The 15,611-nt window shown below is 38.9% G+C and overlaps 1 protein-coding gene across 1 annotated transcript in view; it reads left to right on the plus strand.

Annotated features, from left to right (window-relative positions):
- The window catches only part of LOC122796911 (ATP-binding cassette sub-family A member 13-like), a 3,979,956-nt gene that overhangs the window by 1,135,994 nt on the left and 2,828,351 nt on the right, over window positions 1-15,611 (plus strand). Inside the window, exons 16-17 of the mRNA XM_044065669.1 lie at window positions 2,189-2,385; window positions 4,196-4,353. Coding sequence (XP_043921604.1) covers window positions 2,189-2,385; window positions 4,196-4,353 — 355 coding nt within the window. The remainder of the gene's footprint in view (window positions 1-2,188; window positions 2,386-4,195; window positions 4,354-15,611) is intronic.

Here is a 15,611-nt window from a genome sequence, read left to right on the forward strand (position 1 = left end):
TATATGTGTATATATATATATATATATATATATATATATATATATATATATATATATATATATATATATATATATATAAATGGCTGCATATGGGAAAGAAATTTAGTTTTTGTTTAAGATGCTGATCAAACATTTGTACTTATTCACTTTGAGTTTGATATTTTGCATGTGCAATAAATGAATATGCTCCCATACATTGTAGGGGGTGTCATTAGTTTTATTATTGAAAGCTTGTAAAGAATCATGCTGTTGGTAAATTTCTTCAAATTATGTTACAGTCAAACTTCAGAGGTCAGCTGTAGAATAATTCAATACTTTTTTTTCCGTTTTTAGAAGGTTAGAAGTAGTTAGTTTATTTAAGTTCAAGTGGTATGAGTGCAGAGTCCACAGATAAAAGCAAATTAGTTCTTATTTATTGGTTACTGTAAATGACACACTTTTGTTTACATCGGACCCCCTTTCTTGTAGACAGTTTAGGTAGCATGTTCCAAAACTGAAGCAGTGACCATGGTAGTAAATGATAAATTCAACCCCTTATGAAATACATTCCTTCTGTCATATAAAATATAATTTGTTTTTGGAATATGTAGAAGGAATTTACAATAGCAGCATAATCTTTGTTAGTTACATTTGATTCATTTACAAGCCTATAGTCCATAGTTTTGCTTACCCCTTTAGTTAGTGGGATATATACTATACCATTATTTTGCTGTGCCTGTCGAGCAGTGACACTGGTAATCCCCCTTGGTATATCTGCGATCTCCCATCCATTGGTCAAGATTTCTCTTGAACAAGGCCAGCGAGGTGCTCTGCCTCACATATACCGGGATTTGTGTGCTTTGTTCTCTGTGATCCCACGTGACATATGAATAGTGTGAGAAGTTTCCTTTATGCATTACAAAGAGAGATTATCCATTGAAGAAGCACTCCTAGTGGGTTAGTTATTGAAGGCAAGCCCTCAAAACACTTTCTTTTTTTTTCTACAACCAGTATGAACAATAACTGTCTGGAGCGCCGATTGGGATTGTAATTACCCTCAGTTTTGGAAGTGTATCCCTGGGCAGATGAGAAGACAATTTCAAATATGAGTCCGCCATTTTTTGTAAGATAACAGTGGCTACTATCAACTTGTTGAGAACATATTTCTTTAGTGTCGGGAAGTATAGAGACATTGGGTGCTTTTTTCAGTCTTTGAATACAACTACTCATTTGTCACAGTTATTTGCTCAATATTCTTACAAAGTGGTCCAATTTATGTAGATAAAACTCTTTAAGAATTATGATGCAGGAAAGCAGAGTACTAGAGTTTAGAAAAAATCAGGCTAGTGGAGATACATATGTTCATTTTAGCAACACACTTCAAAAAAACTTAAATTTAAATATAGTGAAATGTCATATGAGTCTGGTCTTACTGCGGGACTTATGAAGAAGCAAATTTTAAATGAAACACAGAAGAATTAACAAGCAGATGCTATCATGAGGCTAATGAAACTGATGAGTAAGTGACAAAGAATAGGACATGGATATTTGAACATATAATGTAGGTTGTATTATAGAAAGAGAGCATGATGCCTACTGTGGGGTCAACAGTGAACAAAGGCAAGGCAGATCTCTTGGGATGGGGACGCATTTCAGTGCCAACAGTTTTGCAGTTAAACATGAAATGAGAAATAACTGGAAGATTTAAAAACATGCAGTTATTCCAAAGGATGTGGGTAAGAAGACTAGCATTATTATTTATTTATTTTTTATCACATTGTATGTGCTATCATTGATCTGATGTTTCTAAGTGTCTGAGGTTTCACCAACCATGAATGAACATTTAATAGGCCATTGTTAAAGAAACGTTAACATATCTGGTTTGCTGATGAAAGACTTGTAAATATTATATAACTTGACATGATTTTTGATCTTAATGTTATCCACTTATAATAGCTGTGAATGTGTACTACATACCCATATTAACATTAAATGTTGTAATAAATGTGTTTATATGACAGTTTATGGATGTAGCATGTGCAGTGTTTCAAGGACATTTAAGTAATATTTTCCACAGAGCATGATACATAAAACTGGATTGAGGAAGGCATGAATTATCTGAATTAGGCTGATAATAGCTAAGAAGCGCTGACTAGATTGAATTGAACATCATGTGTGCATAAAAATAAACAACATACTTTCACTCTAGGGCACTTAATGATATTGGACTTTCTCGGCATCAGCATAAACAAGTTGGAACACTTTCTGGTGGAATGAAAAGAAAATTGTCCATTTCCATTTCTTTCCTTGGAAATTCTACGACCGTCATTTTGGATGAGCCTACAAGCGGAGTTGATCCTTGCTCACGCCGGAGTATCTGGGATATCATGCTGAAGTATCGAGCTGGTAGGAGATGATATTGCATTATCAGTCCTAGACATACTTTAGACTGTCAAATCACAACCTTTAACATAATTCAATGGCAGTGTAATCCCCAGCATGGTCAAGCGTACTATGTGACTATTTACTAACGTTAAATCTAAGGCTGATAGTATGAGGCAATAAAAATTGTATAGCATTGACCTTATTGCACTCCAAAGGCCTTAGTTTAAAAGCATTAATCACCTGTAAATATGTTCATGTCGTTTCAGTTCATGTCATAATAATTATTGTTCTATTATGTTATGCTAAAATGTTAAATTATTATAGAATCAGAACTCCTATACAACTGAGACTTTTCCACAGCCCTGCCTACTCCAGCACACCAAAGAAGGCTATCTTGTTGAAAGAGTGATAGGACATGATGTGCTGTTGTACCTAGCATACTATTGATATAGAGAAACAAGACCATAATGTGGTCTTGTCAAATGTTCCAAAGAAGATGAATACTGCCAATTAATTTTGGTGTAATTTATGATTCACCAAGGGTTGAGAAAAGGGCCAATAGAGTCAGTTTTAGCACTAATGATTCAGACATTACAAAATTAATCTTGAATGAATCCTGAAGAAGCTGGGGTGGGGTGTAATTGTGTGACTATAAAGAATACAGATGATAATTTGGAATACCTACCCAGAAGTCACAGATAAAGAGAGCTGAGAATGTACAGATCTCTTAAATGGATTTTTGCACAACTCTTACCGAGGCCTTTCTTTTCATTCCCTACCCATGCTTAATGTACCTGCCCAAAACAGACAAAGCAAAAGGTTGACATAAACAGAGGATCCATAACAAGATCCTTTGCTTGGCTAAGAACAGACTGTATAAGAACTTCTGCAATCAGGGTTCAAGGTCGCAGGTAAACCACAGTCAGCATAATATAAAACATAGCTAAGTGCAGTCCAAGACATCTTATGCAAATTCCCACTTATCTAATATGTCTAACACTTTGAAGTTTAGATATTGGCAAAAAAAATTTACAACAAGCATTGGTGTTTTACCAAAATTCAATGTACAACCAGAAAACACTGTAAGACATGTATGCTGTGTCTAAACTACTGGGATGGAGGGTAAATGGGACATAGGAATAACGAAGGCAGCATCGGCACAGAGATGGATCTTGTACAGGTGTCAACTGAATGGAAACTCCCAAAAGTGGGTAAGTTGTAGTACTTTGATTAAGCATCTTGGTGTAAAGGCTGAATAAGAATAGAGAAAAAGGGCACCCCTATTATGTGCTACATTAGAGAAGTGTTCTAAATGTCCTTCATGCCAAAGAGACACTGTAGATAGGTGATAACTAATCAAATTCACATCTGACACCATGTAATATATATATCTATATCTCTCTATATATATATATATATATATATATATATATATATATATATATATATATATATATATATATATATATATATATATATATATATATGGATGATTAATATGAAATAAGAAATAGCTATGAGATGCTGTGATGCCAGATCATGGACTTTACTATTTCAACTGGGAATCAATACAGAATAACAGGTCATATAAGTTTTTATACCATAATTCTGTGTTGCATGAAAATGCTCAACCTATTTAAATCAGTTGTACGATATGTTGCAAAGGACATAAAGAATTAATTACAATGGCTAGGATACTTAAAATACCACTCTCAGCACTATTTGGGCCATTCTACACTACCCAATAGTATGTCAGTGATGCCTGCATATAGAAAGATCTTGTTATTCAGCTGCTACACTAAAATAATGCTTGTTTTTTTTCCATGTATAGGTCGAACAATCATCTTGACCACACACCACCTCGACGAAGCAGAAGTTCTTAGCAATCGTATTGCCATACTTGAACAAGGCCAACTGAAATGCTATGGTTCTCCTGCTTTTTTAAGGGAACTCTATGGTCAAGGGTGCAAACTAACATTTAATAAGAAGGTAGGAAAACACTTTCTTTATATCTTGTTTTATAGTATTTTATATTGTTTTTTGATTAAAGACAACAACAACTACAAAAAGCAATTTAGGGAGAATGCAAGTGACAGAAAGCCTTATACAAACTGGTTTCTCACACATTTCTCATTGTACTTGATCTTAAAAATAAACATAGACTGATTACTGTATATTTTTAACAGATGTTAATATTAACACTGTGTGACTGAATCATGATAAAAGAGCATTGGAAAATGTGATCTGAATAAATGATGTGAAACAAAGACAATTGCTCCTTCCCAGAATGAGGAGATGAATGTTTAGAGAACAGTCAGCGTTATCATAAGAATGATGAAAAATAAGAGTAAAAGTGGAATTAACATCAAGGAGTGAAAAGAGCATAGCATTCATGTTGTGAAGAAAAACAGCACGTGTCAGGATAATACAGCATTGACCTTTCTTTGTAGGAAATGCATTGTCAGAAGAAGACAATGGCAATTCTCCTGAATAGTTTTATCAAGCATAATCAAATGAATTACATGAAGAAAGCTGGCAAAAAGATTATTTAGCTTTTTTTTTTGGAAGAGAACATGATTCGGATAGACCTTACATTGATCATGATTATGCATCACGTGATGGATTGGAACAATAAGTCTGAACAATAAAGAAATCATGGCTGGAGATGTTAAACTGCAGTGGACATAAGTACGGGTATAGATGAAAATGAGAACAGTAGACATTCAACAGTACGAAGATTAATTAAAGTTAGAGGCTCAGAGGGCAGGACATGCAGATGTTTACAGTGATATACATTCAAGGGGATAAGAAATTAATATTTTATTCTGTTTACCTTACAATAGCCTAAACTGTAAGCCTTCAAAACATAATTACTCATTCCTAATTTCTTGGAAATTTCTCTCCCGAGTACACATAGCTTCTTTACATACTCATCTAAGAACTGTCTTTCAAGAAATCAGAATTAAACTATCCAGGAAAATAAAACAAACACATTTTCATGGACAAGACCCCTGTATCCCTACATAGGGAGGTTTAACTTCCCATACCTTCCTTACTTTATCTCACAGTGATGTTGAAGTGTCTTGTAGGAAGTGCATAAAATACATAGATAATGAAACTTTTTTTTCACACATTCTGTGAGCTGCAGCAGCCTGGGAGTCAGAACAATGCACATAGCAAAGGAAATAACATTACTGCAATGACTGGCTAGAACAGTAGTGATATCAGGCATCAGTCCTTCTCTAGCTATAACCTCTATCTAACTCTGTATTTAAGGAAGCCACTGATGGATGGATACACAAAAGTGACAATTTTTTGTATTTTAATTCTCATTGTATTAAAGAAACACAGTTGATGGTTACTTTATGGTATTCATGCTGTCTTCACTATGTTACACAGAACAATGTGCATTACATACTGGGCAGCTGTGATGGGTAATGCTAATGCTTCTTCTTTATAGAGCAGAGCATATAAAAAGTAATATTTCTTTAGAATGTATTTACAAGGACTTTTACAGATGCAGAAACAATCGACATTGTGATCATCTTTGTACATCTGTTATTATGTTGCAATACAAAAACACTGCTTGTAAGCATGTAGTGCTTAGTAAGGCTGTAGGCATGATACAGATAAGCATGTTTTAATTAATGGGGCTGTGGGTACCAAGCCCCACAAAACACAGATTGTGATACAGTCATGAGATAATAATATCAGTGTGGGTTAGGTCTTAGTATTACAAAAGGAATGATATGGTACAGTGTCTCACCAAAAATTACTGTGTAAGATGTCTTCTCTAGCCATTTTTAAACTCTCACTATCCTGGTTTTACCTCTCAAACAGATAACAAGCTGTCAAGTGATAAAACAGCATCTCTTCCTTTCTCCCAGCAACTGTTGGAGTCCTTCAAGACTGTATATTAGTTCCACTACTTTTTAAAATCTTCATTAATGACCTGTATTTGGCAGCCAAACAAGCAGCCATCATCTGATATGCAGATGATTCCACAATCATCTGCTCTGTTCAAAACATGGTTAAATTACAATTGTACACCCAAAAAGTTCTCTGACAGATCAAGACTTGGCTAACTGACTTACAGTTCACTCTAAACTAAAAACAATAATAATAATAATACAAACTCATCTTATTCATCCCTCAACAACAATCTGACAAAAACAATTCCTTCTCAGTTCTGTCATCAAAAAATTATTAAAATAGAAACTGTTACCCAAACTACTAAGGTTACCATTGATGAAACCCTAAAGTTCAACCACCACATAAAACAGGCTGTAAAGAAACCCATCAAATTTGGGAAACCTATTTGCAGCCAAACCTGACTTAACATAGCAGGCTAGGTTAAGCATTGCTTCATCTTTTCTCATCCCTACTCTGCAATACCCAGCGGCTATACTCATCAGCTTGCAAACAAATCAACTCTCCCTATTTGACCTGTGCTATAATAAAATTGCAATATTTGCTGCCAGCCATCATTATAGAACACATCACTGCCTTGCAGTAAAGCAGCTTCACTGACTGGAATTACAACATTACTTAACCTACTCATAGCTTGTCACAACACATGAGCTTATATATGACCCAGACAAATGCCCAAGTCTAGGCAATGCTCTCTACATCTGTAGCCCCAAAAGATCTCTATGCTTCTCTAACAAAATGTTGCCAAGTGTAACTAAATTGAACAACACTTCTGAAGACTTCCTGTACTACTCCTCTCTCTCTCTCTCTTTCGCTCTCTCTCTCTAATGGACAACATTGCTGGGGACTTCCTGTACTACTCCTCTTTCTCTCTCTCTCGCTCTCTAATGAACAACACTGCTGTGGACTTCCTGTACCACTCATCTCTCTCTCTCTAATAAACAACACTGCTGGGGACTTCCTGTACTACACCTCTCCCCCCCCTCTCTCTAATGAACAACACTGCTGGGGACTTCCTGTACCACTCATCTCTCGCTCTCTCTCTCTCTCTCTCTCTCTAATAAACAACACAGCTGGGGACTTCATGTACCACTCATCTCTCTCTCTCTCTAATAAACAACACTGCTGTGGACTTCCTGTACCACTCATCTCTCTCTCTCTCTCTCTCTCTCTAATAAACAACACTGCTGGGGACTTCCTGTACTACACCCCCCCTCTAATGAACAACACTGCTGGGGACTTCCTTTACTACTCCTCTCTCTCTCTCTCTCTCTCTCTCTCTCTCTCTCTCTAAAACCTGGAATTCCATCTCTCTCTCTCTCTCTCTCTTTCTTAGAATACTAGAAAATAATAAGCCTTCCAAACTACACTTAAAGGAGCATCTAAAAAATGCTTGACTATGCTTTTGTACCTCTCCTGGGATAACCTAAATGCTGCCTCACCCTCAACCTCTTTTCCTGGGCCTATCTACTAACTAAAGGCTCTCATCCTCCTGTTATAACTGCAGTATGGTCTATAGCTCTTTGTACTTCAACGTCACAATTTACAAAAACGTTTCTGCCGTAAAGCTTTGTAACAAAATGCATTATGAATGAATCCTAAATAATCTGTTTTCATTCTCTTTCCCCAGATGTAACACTGTATGACATTTTTATTCTACTGTGTAGCATTTCCATAACAGGTATAACAAAATCTCTGTCAAACTGCGACTAATTTATATTGACATAAAATGCATTTATGCTTATTGTCCAAAAATGTATTAACTATTTTTTTACTGTTTACCCATTTTATTTGTGGAGCTTTTCTCCCTAGGTCTTTGCTGAAAAGGGGTAGCTTGTCTATCCATTCAAACCATCCTGGTAAAGGGGTAACTTGTCTATCCATTCAAACCATCCTGGTAAACAAATACTATAAATAACTAACTAAATAAAGAAATAAATATGGTTGTTACTGTCTGAGATAAAAATGATAGGAAGATGAGAGACTATGACAGGAGGAGAATTACATTACATTACATTTTCTGGGGAAGATGGAATGGTCTGCAGAAGAAATAGTAGGCATCTGCAACAGACAAATCATATATGTCAAACCCCTAAAAGGATGAACAACCAGAAGTTTGGCCATGCAGCAGGAACTGTTCCAAGATTATAATTTGATGTTTAATGTAAATAGAATGTAAAATCTTCTAGATGTGGAAGACTTCTGAAAAACAAGACAGATCTATTGGTTGTTCAACAGTAAAAAACAATACTAAAGATTTTAAAAAAGTTTATGGGGAGAATTCACTAAAGCTTAAACATTTTTTTTTCTTCATGTAGGTATTGTGCCGCAATATCAACATGGACATGAGCATTTTTAGATTCAGTAAGTGCTGCTTAGGGGCACGCATGCACACAGAAACACAGAAACTTCTGTGACATGCAAATGGCCTCATAAACAAGTGAATTTCATGCAAATGAGGCAGGTACAGCAATTCAACATGCAGAAAGGCATCTGTTCAAATCCCATGTCAGTGTCCATACAGTAAGCATAAAAATTCTGTGTGCAGAAGTCTAGACAGACAAAAGGGGTGTAAAATGTGGATATAAATCCCCTGAAAATGTAAGACCACATAAACACACGAGCAAAAGTATTAGTCTGTATGTCAGAAAGATTAAAGGAAATAAGTTAAAGTAATATTTTTTTTTAATAATACTGGCATGTGAACATGCTTAATAGAAAAAAAAAATAAGAAAAAAAAGTTTATAGTATGTGACAGAAATGTATTATAGGAACTTGCATGGAGTCCCTTTAGTGGTACCTTGCTGCTGTTGCTAAGGTGATAGGGCTATGAAGTGTGTAGTTTCTAGGCTGTCAGCATGGATGAGTATGCAAATGAAGTGGGGTTATTGAATAGCAGAAAGGAGTAATTGTGTCCACATATCCCCTTCATGTAGGGTCTTACACCATGTTGATGTTTACACAGGATATGGCTGACATTAGGGTGGTGTGTCTTCTCACTTCTAAGCTCTTTTAAGCTTAGGTGCACGTGTTTGTGCAGGGGGCTGAGCATGCTCTAAAAACTAGATGTATTGAATTAGTCAGTTTTGACCTTTGTATAAGCTATGCTGTGTGGCATTGTTTTGTGCATGACACTGCACATTGAAATAGGGAAATTAAATGCTGTTAATTAGATTGTAGGTAAGTAGAATGCATCATAGTTAGCCAATCACACATTCTGCACCTACAGCAGAGCTGTGTAAAGTATGCATTCACCCTACATTCTGATTTTCCCCAATACTCTGGACCATTGGAGTACAGCCTTGGGAATTATAACTGAGATAATGCTAGGGGTTGCTGCAGGTCTGCTACATCTGTATGTGCTAGATACTGAAGTCAGTGCTGTTGGTGGTGCTGACAATAGGCCTAGGCAGAGAAGGAGAAGAGTGTTGAGGCCCAGGGTAACTTTTCAGGAGCTACATGATCTGGAAAGTGTACAGTGCTATGGGATGGACAGGGACATACCTCATGAACTCACTGAGCTCTGCAGCCCTCTCCCAGACCCAGAGCCAATAGAGGGAAACCTATCCCAGTGGAGACAAAGGTATGTGTAGCCCTTAAGATACTAGCTGCAGGTACTTTCCAAAACCAACTGGGGACATGATGGGGGTCACACAGGCATCTCCATCCAGGGTACTCCACCAGTTCCTGGATGTCATGTTGCTACATGCCAGTAAGCACATATGTTTTCCCCTTACTGCTGAGGTGAGGGTCAGCAATATGCAACACTTCTACAGTGTAACACACTATCATGAAGTACTGGGTGCCATAGATTGTACTCGTATACACATCAAGGCACCACACATTGAAGAGGGTAGAATCTACGTCAGCCACATGGGGTACCAATCCATCAACTGCCAGATCATGTGCAATGCCCAGGGGATTATCCTAAATGTGTGTGCTTGCATCCCTAGCAGTTATCATGACTCCCATATGTGGCACGCATAATAGCTGTACCAGATGTTTGCTAGGGGGGGACATCCTACATGGCCATTTACTGGGGGATGCTGGCTATGCTGGAACTGTGGATGATGACACCCATCAGAAATGTACACACACAGCTGCATGTATGCAGCTCATTACCAAACAGGGGTGGGTATGTATGCAGCTCATTACCAAACAGGGATGGGTACTGGTGAGACAGTAATGCATGCACTATTATGTGTACTGTGCTCTCCAGAGGTCGGATTTTCTGAGGTGTCTGTTGCTTGGTAATGTGTCTGGTAAGGAGGTAACTGCCAGGCCATGTGCAATGCCCATGGGATTATCCTGAATGTGTGTGCTGGCAGCCCTGGCAGTTATCATGACTCCCATATTTGGGATGCATCACATGCTGGCTATGCCCTGGAACTGTGGATGATGACACCCATCAGAAGTGCACACACACCCACAGAAGAACACCATAATGAGGCACATGCACAAACTGGGAACATCATACAGCATATGTTTGGGCTTCTGAAGTCACGGTTCTGGTGCCTCGATATATCTGGTGGAGCCCTGCACTACTCTCCAGCCATATGTGCACATAGGTTCATAGGTTCATAGGTAGGTAGTAGGCTATCTGCCAAAAGGCATTTATAAGCCTATCCAGAATGTGTTGGCTTTCGCCACCCCCTTAGATTAGTTCCCTGTGCCTCTGTCCAGCAGAGTCACTGAAGTGATCCCCGGGGTAAACTTTCTGTTTCCCATCCACTCATCAAGGTTTCTTTTGAAGACTGTTAGCGAGGAGCTCTGCCTAATGTAGATTGGAATCTTGTTCCAAAGCATGGGAAGTCTCTGGGACAGGAATCTATCCCTCCAGCATGTCCTATTTATTGTTGTGGTGAGGTTTAGATCCCTAGAGCATGTGGCTCAAGGGGATAAGGTTTTCTTTAGGTGGAGCATGTCCATCAATTCTGGGTTGGACATGGCCTTGTATGTCATGCAGAGATCCCCTCTGAGTAGGCGGTATTCAACCGAGTACAGCTGGAGCTTTCAGTCGAGCTGCATAGGGCATTTGTTTGAGGCCAGTGATCCTCTTGGTGAGGTACTTCTGTGGTCTTTCCAGCTGTTTCAGGTGTCTTGTAAGGTACATCCCAAATAGGGCATTGTATTCTATGATGGGTCTGATGAGTGATGAGTGATGAGTAGAGGGGCACAATGACTGCTTTTGATCTGGATGCGAACCCTTTTGTGATTAGGTGGGCCATGCAGAAGGATTTTCTAACCACTTTGGCAATGTGATTATCAAAAGTGAGATTACTATCTACTTGGGTCCCCATATCCCTTAGTAGGTCTTCCGTATTTAGGGGACTACCACCTATGTGGTAGTTTATGGGTAATTTATTTTTTCCAAAGGGGATGACTATGCACTTTTTGGCATTTAGCTTGAGGCCATGATTTTGACACCACGTATCTGTCTCAGTGAGACCCTTTTGGAGGATGTCTGTGTCAGCCAGAGAGTCAATTATAGCCCCTAGTTTGCAGTCGTCTGGGAAGTTGGTCGGCCATAGTCCTCCTGTGCTTGCCTGTACCTCTGAGAAGTATATGCTGAACAGGAGGGGTCCTAGGACTGAGACCTGGGGAAACGCCACTTGTAACCGGTTTAGAGTCGGACCTAGCTCCCTACATATGTTCACAGTATGTGCTATGCTACACAATATGATCCTGCAGAAACAGCTGCAGCAAGATCAGCAAAGGAAAGGGATGCACAGCCCCCCACCAGTGCTTAGGTTACCACAACCACAGTCACAGGAGGACTTGGAGGAAGAACCCCCTGCTGATCTCCCTGTAGGCAGACATAGGCATGCTCAGAATGCCCTGGCTTTGGCTAAGAGACAAGGCATAGCACATTCATTGATAACCTGGGGACCTAGCGGCTGACACCTTACTCCTACTCACATACATATATCAAACTTAATGCCAGGCAACCTACACAACCTCTACCTATCCATGTATTGCCTGTGCACTGCTTGCATTAGACAGAGTCAGCCCTAAACTACAGTTCTGTCATCTGCTGCATTTGCAAGGTAAGTCTCTAAACTACACAGTACTTGTAAGGATTAGTATGATATAGTATGGTACATATGGATCTGCTACATTTATGCAAGTAAATATAGTGGGCTATTTGGAGAAAAGTAACATCCACATGGGACTACAGATACACAGTCCACTATCATGTGTCCTTTAGTAGTCGTTAGGCCTCATGCATGACATATTCACTACATCAGTCAAGGGAGATGTTAAACAGAGGGATTACATGATATTTGGACTACTGTGTATCCCAGCAGAACATGTAGTGTTGTTCCCCTACCCCCAACACAGCACTGTTGTCATATAACTGCTGTAACAGTAACTCATCAGTGGTAAATCAGCAGTCCAGGCAATCTCAGGGCAGTAACATAGCAATTGATCATACATTGTATATCTCACTTAACGTAGGAATAACAAAGTACATACTGATGCTGTTGATTGTGTGATGAATGACTACTCCCTGTTTGGCAGCTTGTGTGGCTGAGTGGACTAGGGAAGTTAGCATGGGTGATGGTGTTGATGGATGTAATCTGGAAGTATCCACATGTTTTGGATGTGAGGTAGTATTATGCTGTTTTTTTGACAGACTGTCAGTCTGTGTGTGTTGTAACATTATTAACCTCTGTCACATATTAATTACATTAGACAGCTGAAGAATGCTGTGGACAATTTGAGTGAAGTGCAGTACTGCAGGCACAGGGACAGATATCATTGTATGTAAAACACAAAATCCCAGACTGGAGTACAGGTAGGTGTGGCCTGGAGCCAGTTTATAACTACTGACAATCCTACTGAGCATGCTTATACACTTTGTTACATAGAGCGCAATTATGTTGCCCCTTGCCCAAAATGACCTGATATGTATAGATATGTCTATACGTACATACTTATATGTCTGCATATCTGTCTGTCATTATTTCTGTCTCCCAGAGATAGTATATATATATATATATATATCTCTACAAATATAAAATTACAGATATTTCTATATATACCTATGTATTGCAATATATAAAAACATACATCTCAGGTCTCTTCCCATATATCTACATAATATATATATATATATATATATATATATATATATATATATATATATATATATATATATCATACACACACACACACACACACACACACACACACACACACACACACACACACACACACACACACACACACACAAACACACACAGCCACATTTCTATATACACCCCTGTTATATACATAAATATATGTGTGGATGCCTGCATTGTCCTACATACCCTCATAATGGCGAATTAAACTTCACTATCACGCATCTATAATGTTGCTCAAAGGATCCAAAGTAAAGGCTCAACAGTACATAATACACTTACCTACAGACCCCTGAGCCTGCTGAATGTCATCACACATAGACCAACAGGTGAGCAGGTGGTGTAATGTATAATGTTGTCAATGAGAGCATGGACAGGGCACACTGTTCCTGCCCACAGGCATGCCCATCCAAATGCAAACAGCCACATATAGCCAAACTGGTAACTGTAGCCACATAGTTAGGATAACTAACGCTTATCTGACTGCTAGGTTACTTGATGCAGATAGTATGAAGCAATTTCACTCTGCATGCCACACATGCTGTTCAACACAAGTCTAATTTGTGTAATCCACAAGTAGTTTTCCTGCAATCATGTCTAAAACAGACATCAGCTGTTGTGTATGTGATAAATACTGTGATCTATAGTGTGTAAGAGTAGTTAGGTAAGGGTTCTAATCTCACTATAGGCCACTTTGTGTGTGTGTGTGTGTGTGTGTGTGTGTGTGTGTGTGTGTGTGTGTGTGTGTGTGTGTGTGTGTGTATGTGCATGTATCCCCCTGCAAAACAACTGGCAATCCCTCATTGAGTATGACACTGCAATAGTTCTGCACTTTTTGGCCTTGTAAGTTGCTGCCAGTGTCCAAACTTCCGTCTTCTACAAGGCCTGCTGATGTCATTGACCTTAAGACTATAAGCTGCCATTGTAATACCAGACTTAAGCTGTGGCACATGTGAAAAGTACTGTGGTCTATAGTATCTAAAACTAGATATGTAGGGGTTCTAATATTGCACAAGGTCATTCAGTGTGTGTGGGTGTGTATCTCCATATGACATAAATATGATCACCTCAGTAACTTAGAAAGAGGTAGGGTTTTGCAGTATTTTGGTTGTAGCAGGTGATGTGGGTCTCTAAATGCCTGACCACAACTAGGCCTGCTGATGTCATCAAGTATAAGATGTCCTAAAGAGATAGCAATAGCATAGGTGAGGTGTAGTGCATGTGTCACATATTGTGATCTGTAGTGGGTACTGTTAGATAGGCAAGTGTTCTAATCTACATGCAGCCAACTTGCAGCGTGTGTGTGTGTGTGTGTGTGTGTGTGTGTGTGTGTGTGTGTGTGTGTGTGTGTGTGTGTGCGTGTGTGTGTGTGTGTGCTGTGCTGTGTCCTTTAAACAGTAAGTGGAAGTGGTACTATCCTCAATGTAGCCAAGTTTGCGTGTGTAACTGTTACAGCATTTTATATCAGCTTATGGAATCATACGATCTTTGAACTTTAGTTAGATAATGGTCCTACAGACCTCACAATCTTAGCCATGTTTATACCCTAATTTACATGATCAGCACATATTGCCCCTGTCATGAGGGACATACGCAGACCTCCTGTGGTGAAATGATAGTCACCCAACCAATCATACAGATGGCATCTGACAAGGTCCACTGAGGTGCTCTTTTTGCCTTTAGGCAGGATTCTGTTTCAATGGTTTGTTAAAGTCTGCTCAACAGATCTCTCCCACCAGCATGTATTACTAATGCCAGATACCAGGTTAATGTCCTTACAGTGAGTAATACATGTGCCATGCCACATACAGATATGCACCATATCCAGTTAAGCAGGGTCACACATTGCCCCATATGCAAGGCAGAGATCACCTCAGAGTAGTCTATATGCCACAGGCTACAATGACCACTGATTTCAGATGAAACCCATTGGACAGATACTGAAGACATGAAGTTCTTTTGTGAGGGACCATTGTGCTGTGTGCAATTTCCAGTAGTGCTTGGAAAGGTACATTAACCAAATGGCCATTGCACTCACATATTGGCATGCTGAGGGAATAGTACATGGAGGTTATTGAGTATTTCAATTTCAGGTGACTGTGCCCTCAATTATGGTATATGATTCCAGTCTTACCACTTGGGAGACATGGTGATCTCAGGTACATTACATGTAAACCTGTGTGGCCAGGC

This window comes from Protopterus annectens, chromosome 3.part0 (assembly GCF_019279795.1).
Source record: "Protopterus annectens isolate FY-2018-M chromosome 3.part0, PAN1.0, whole genome shotgun sequence".
Lineage (NCBI taxonomy): Eukaryota > Metazoa > Chordata > Ceratodontiformes > Protopteridae > Protopterus > Protopterus annectens.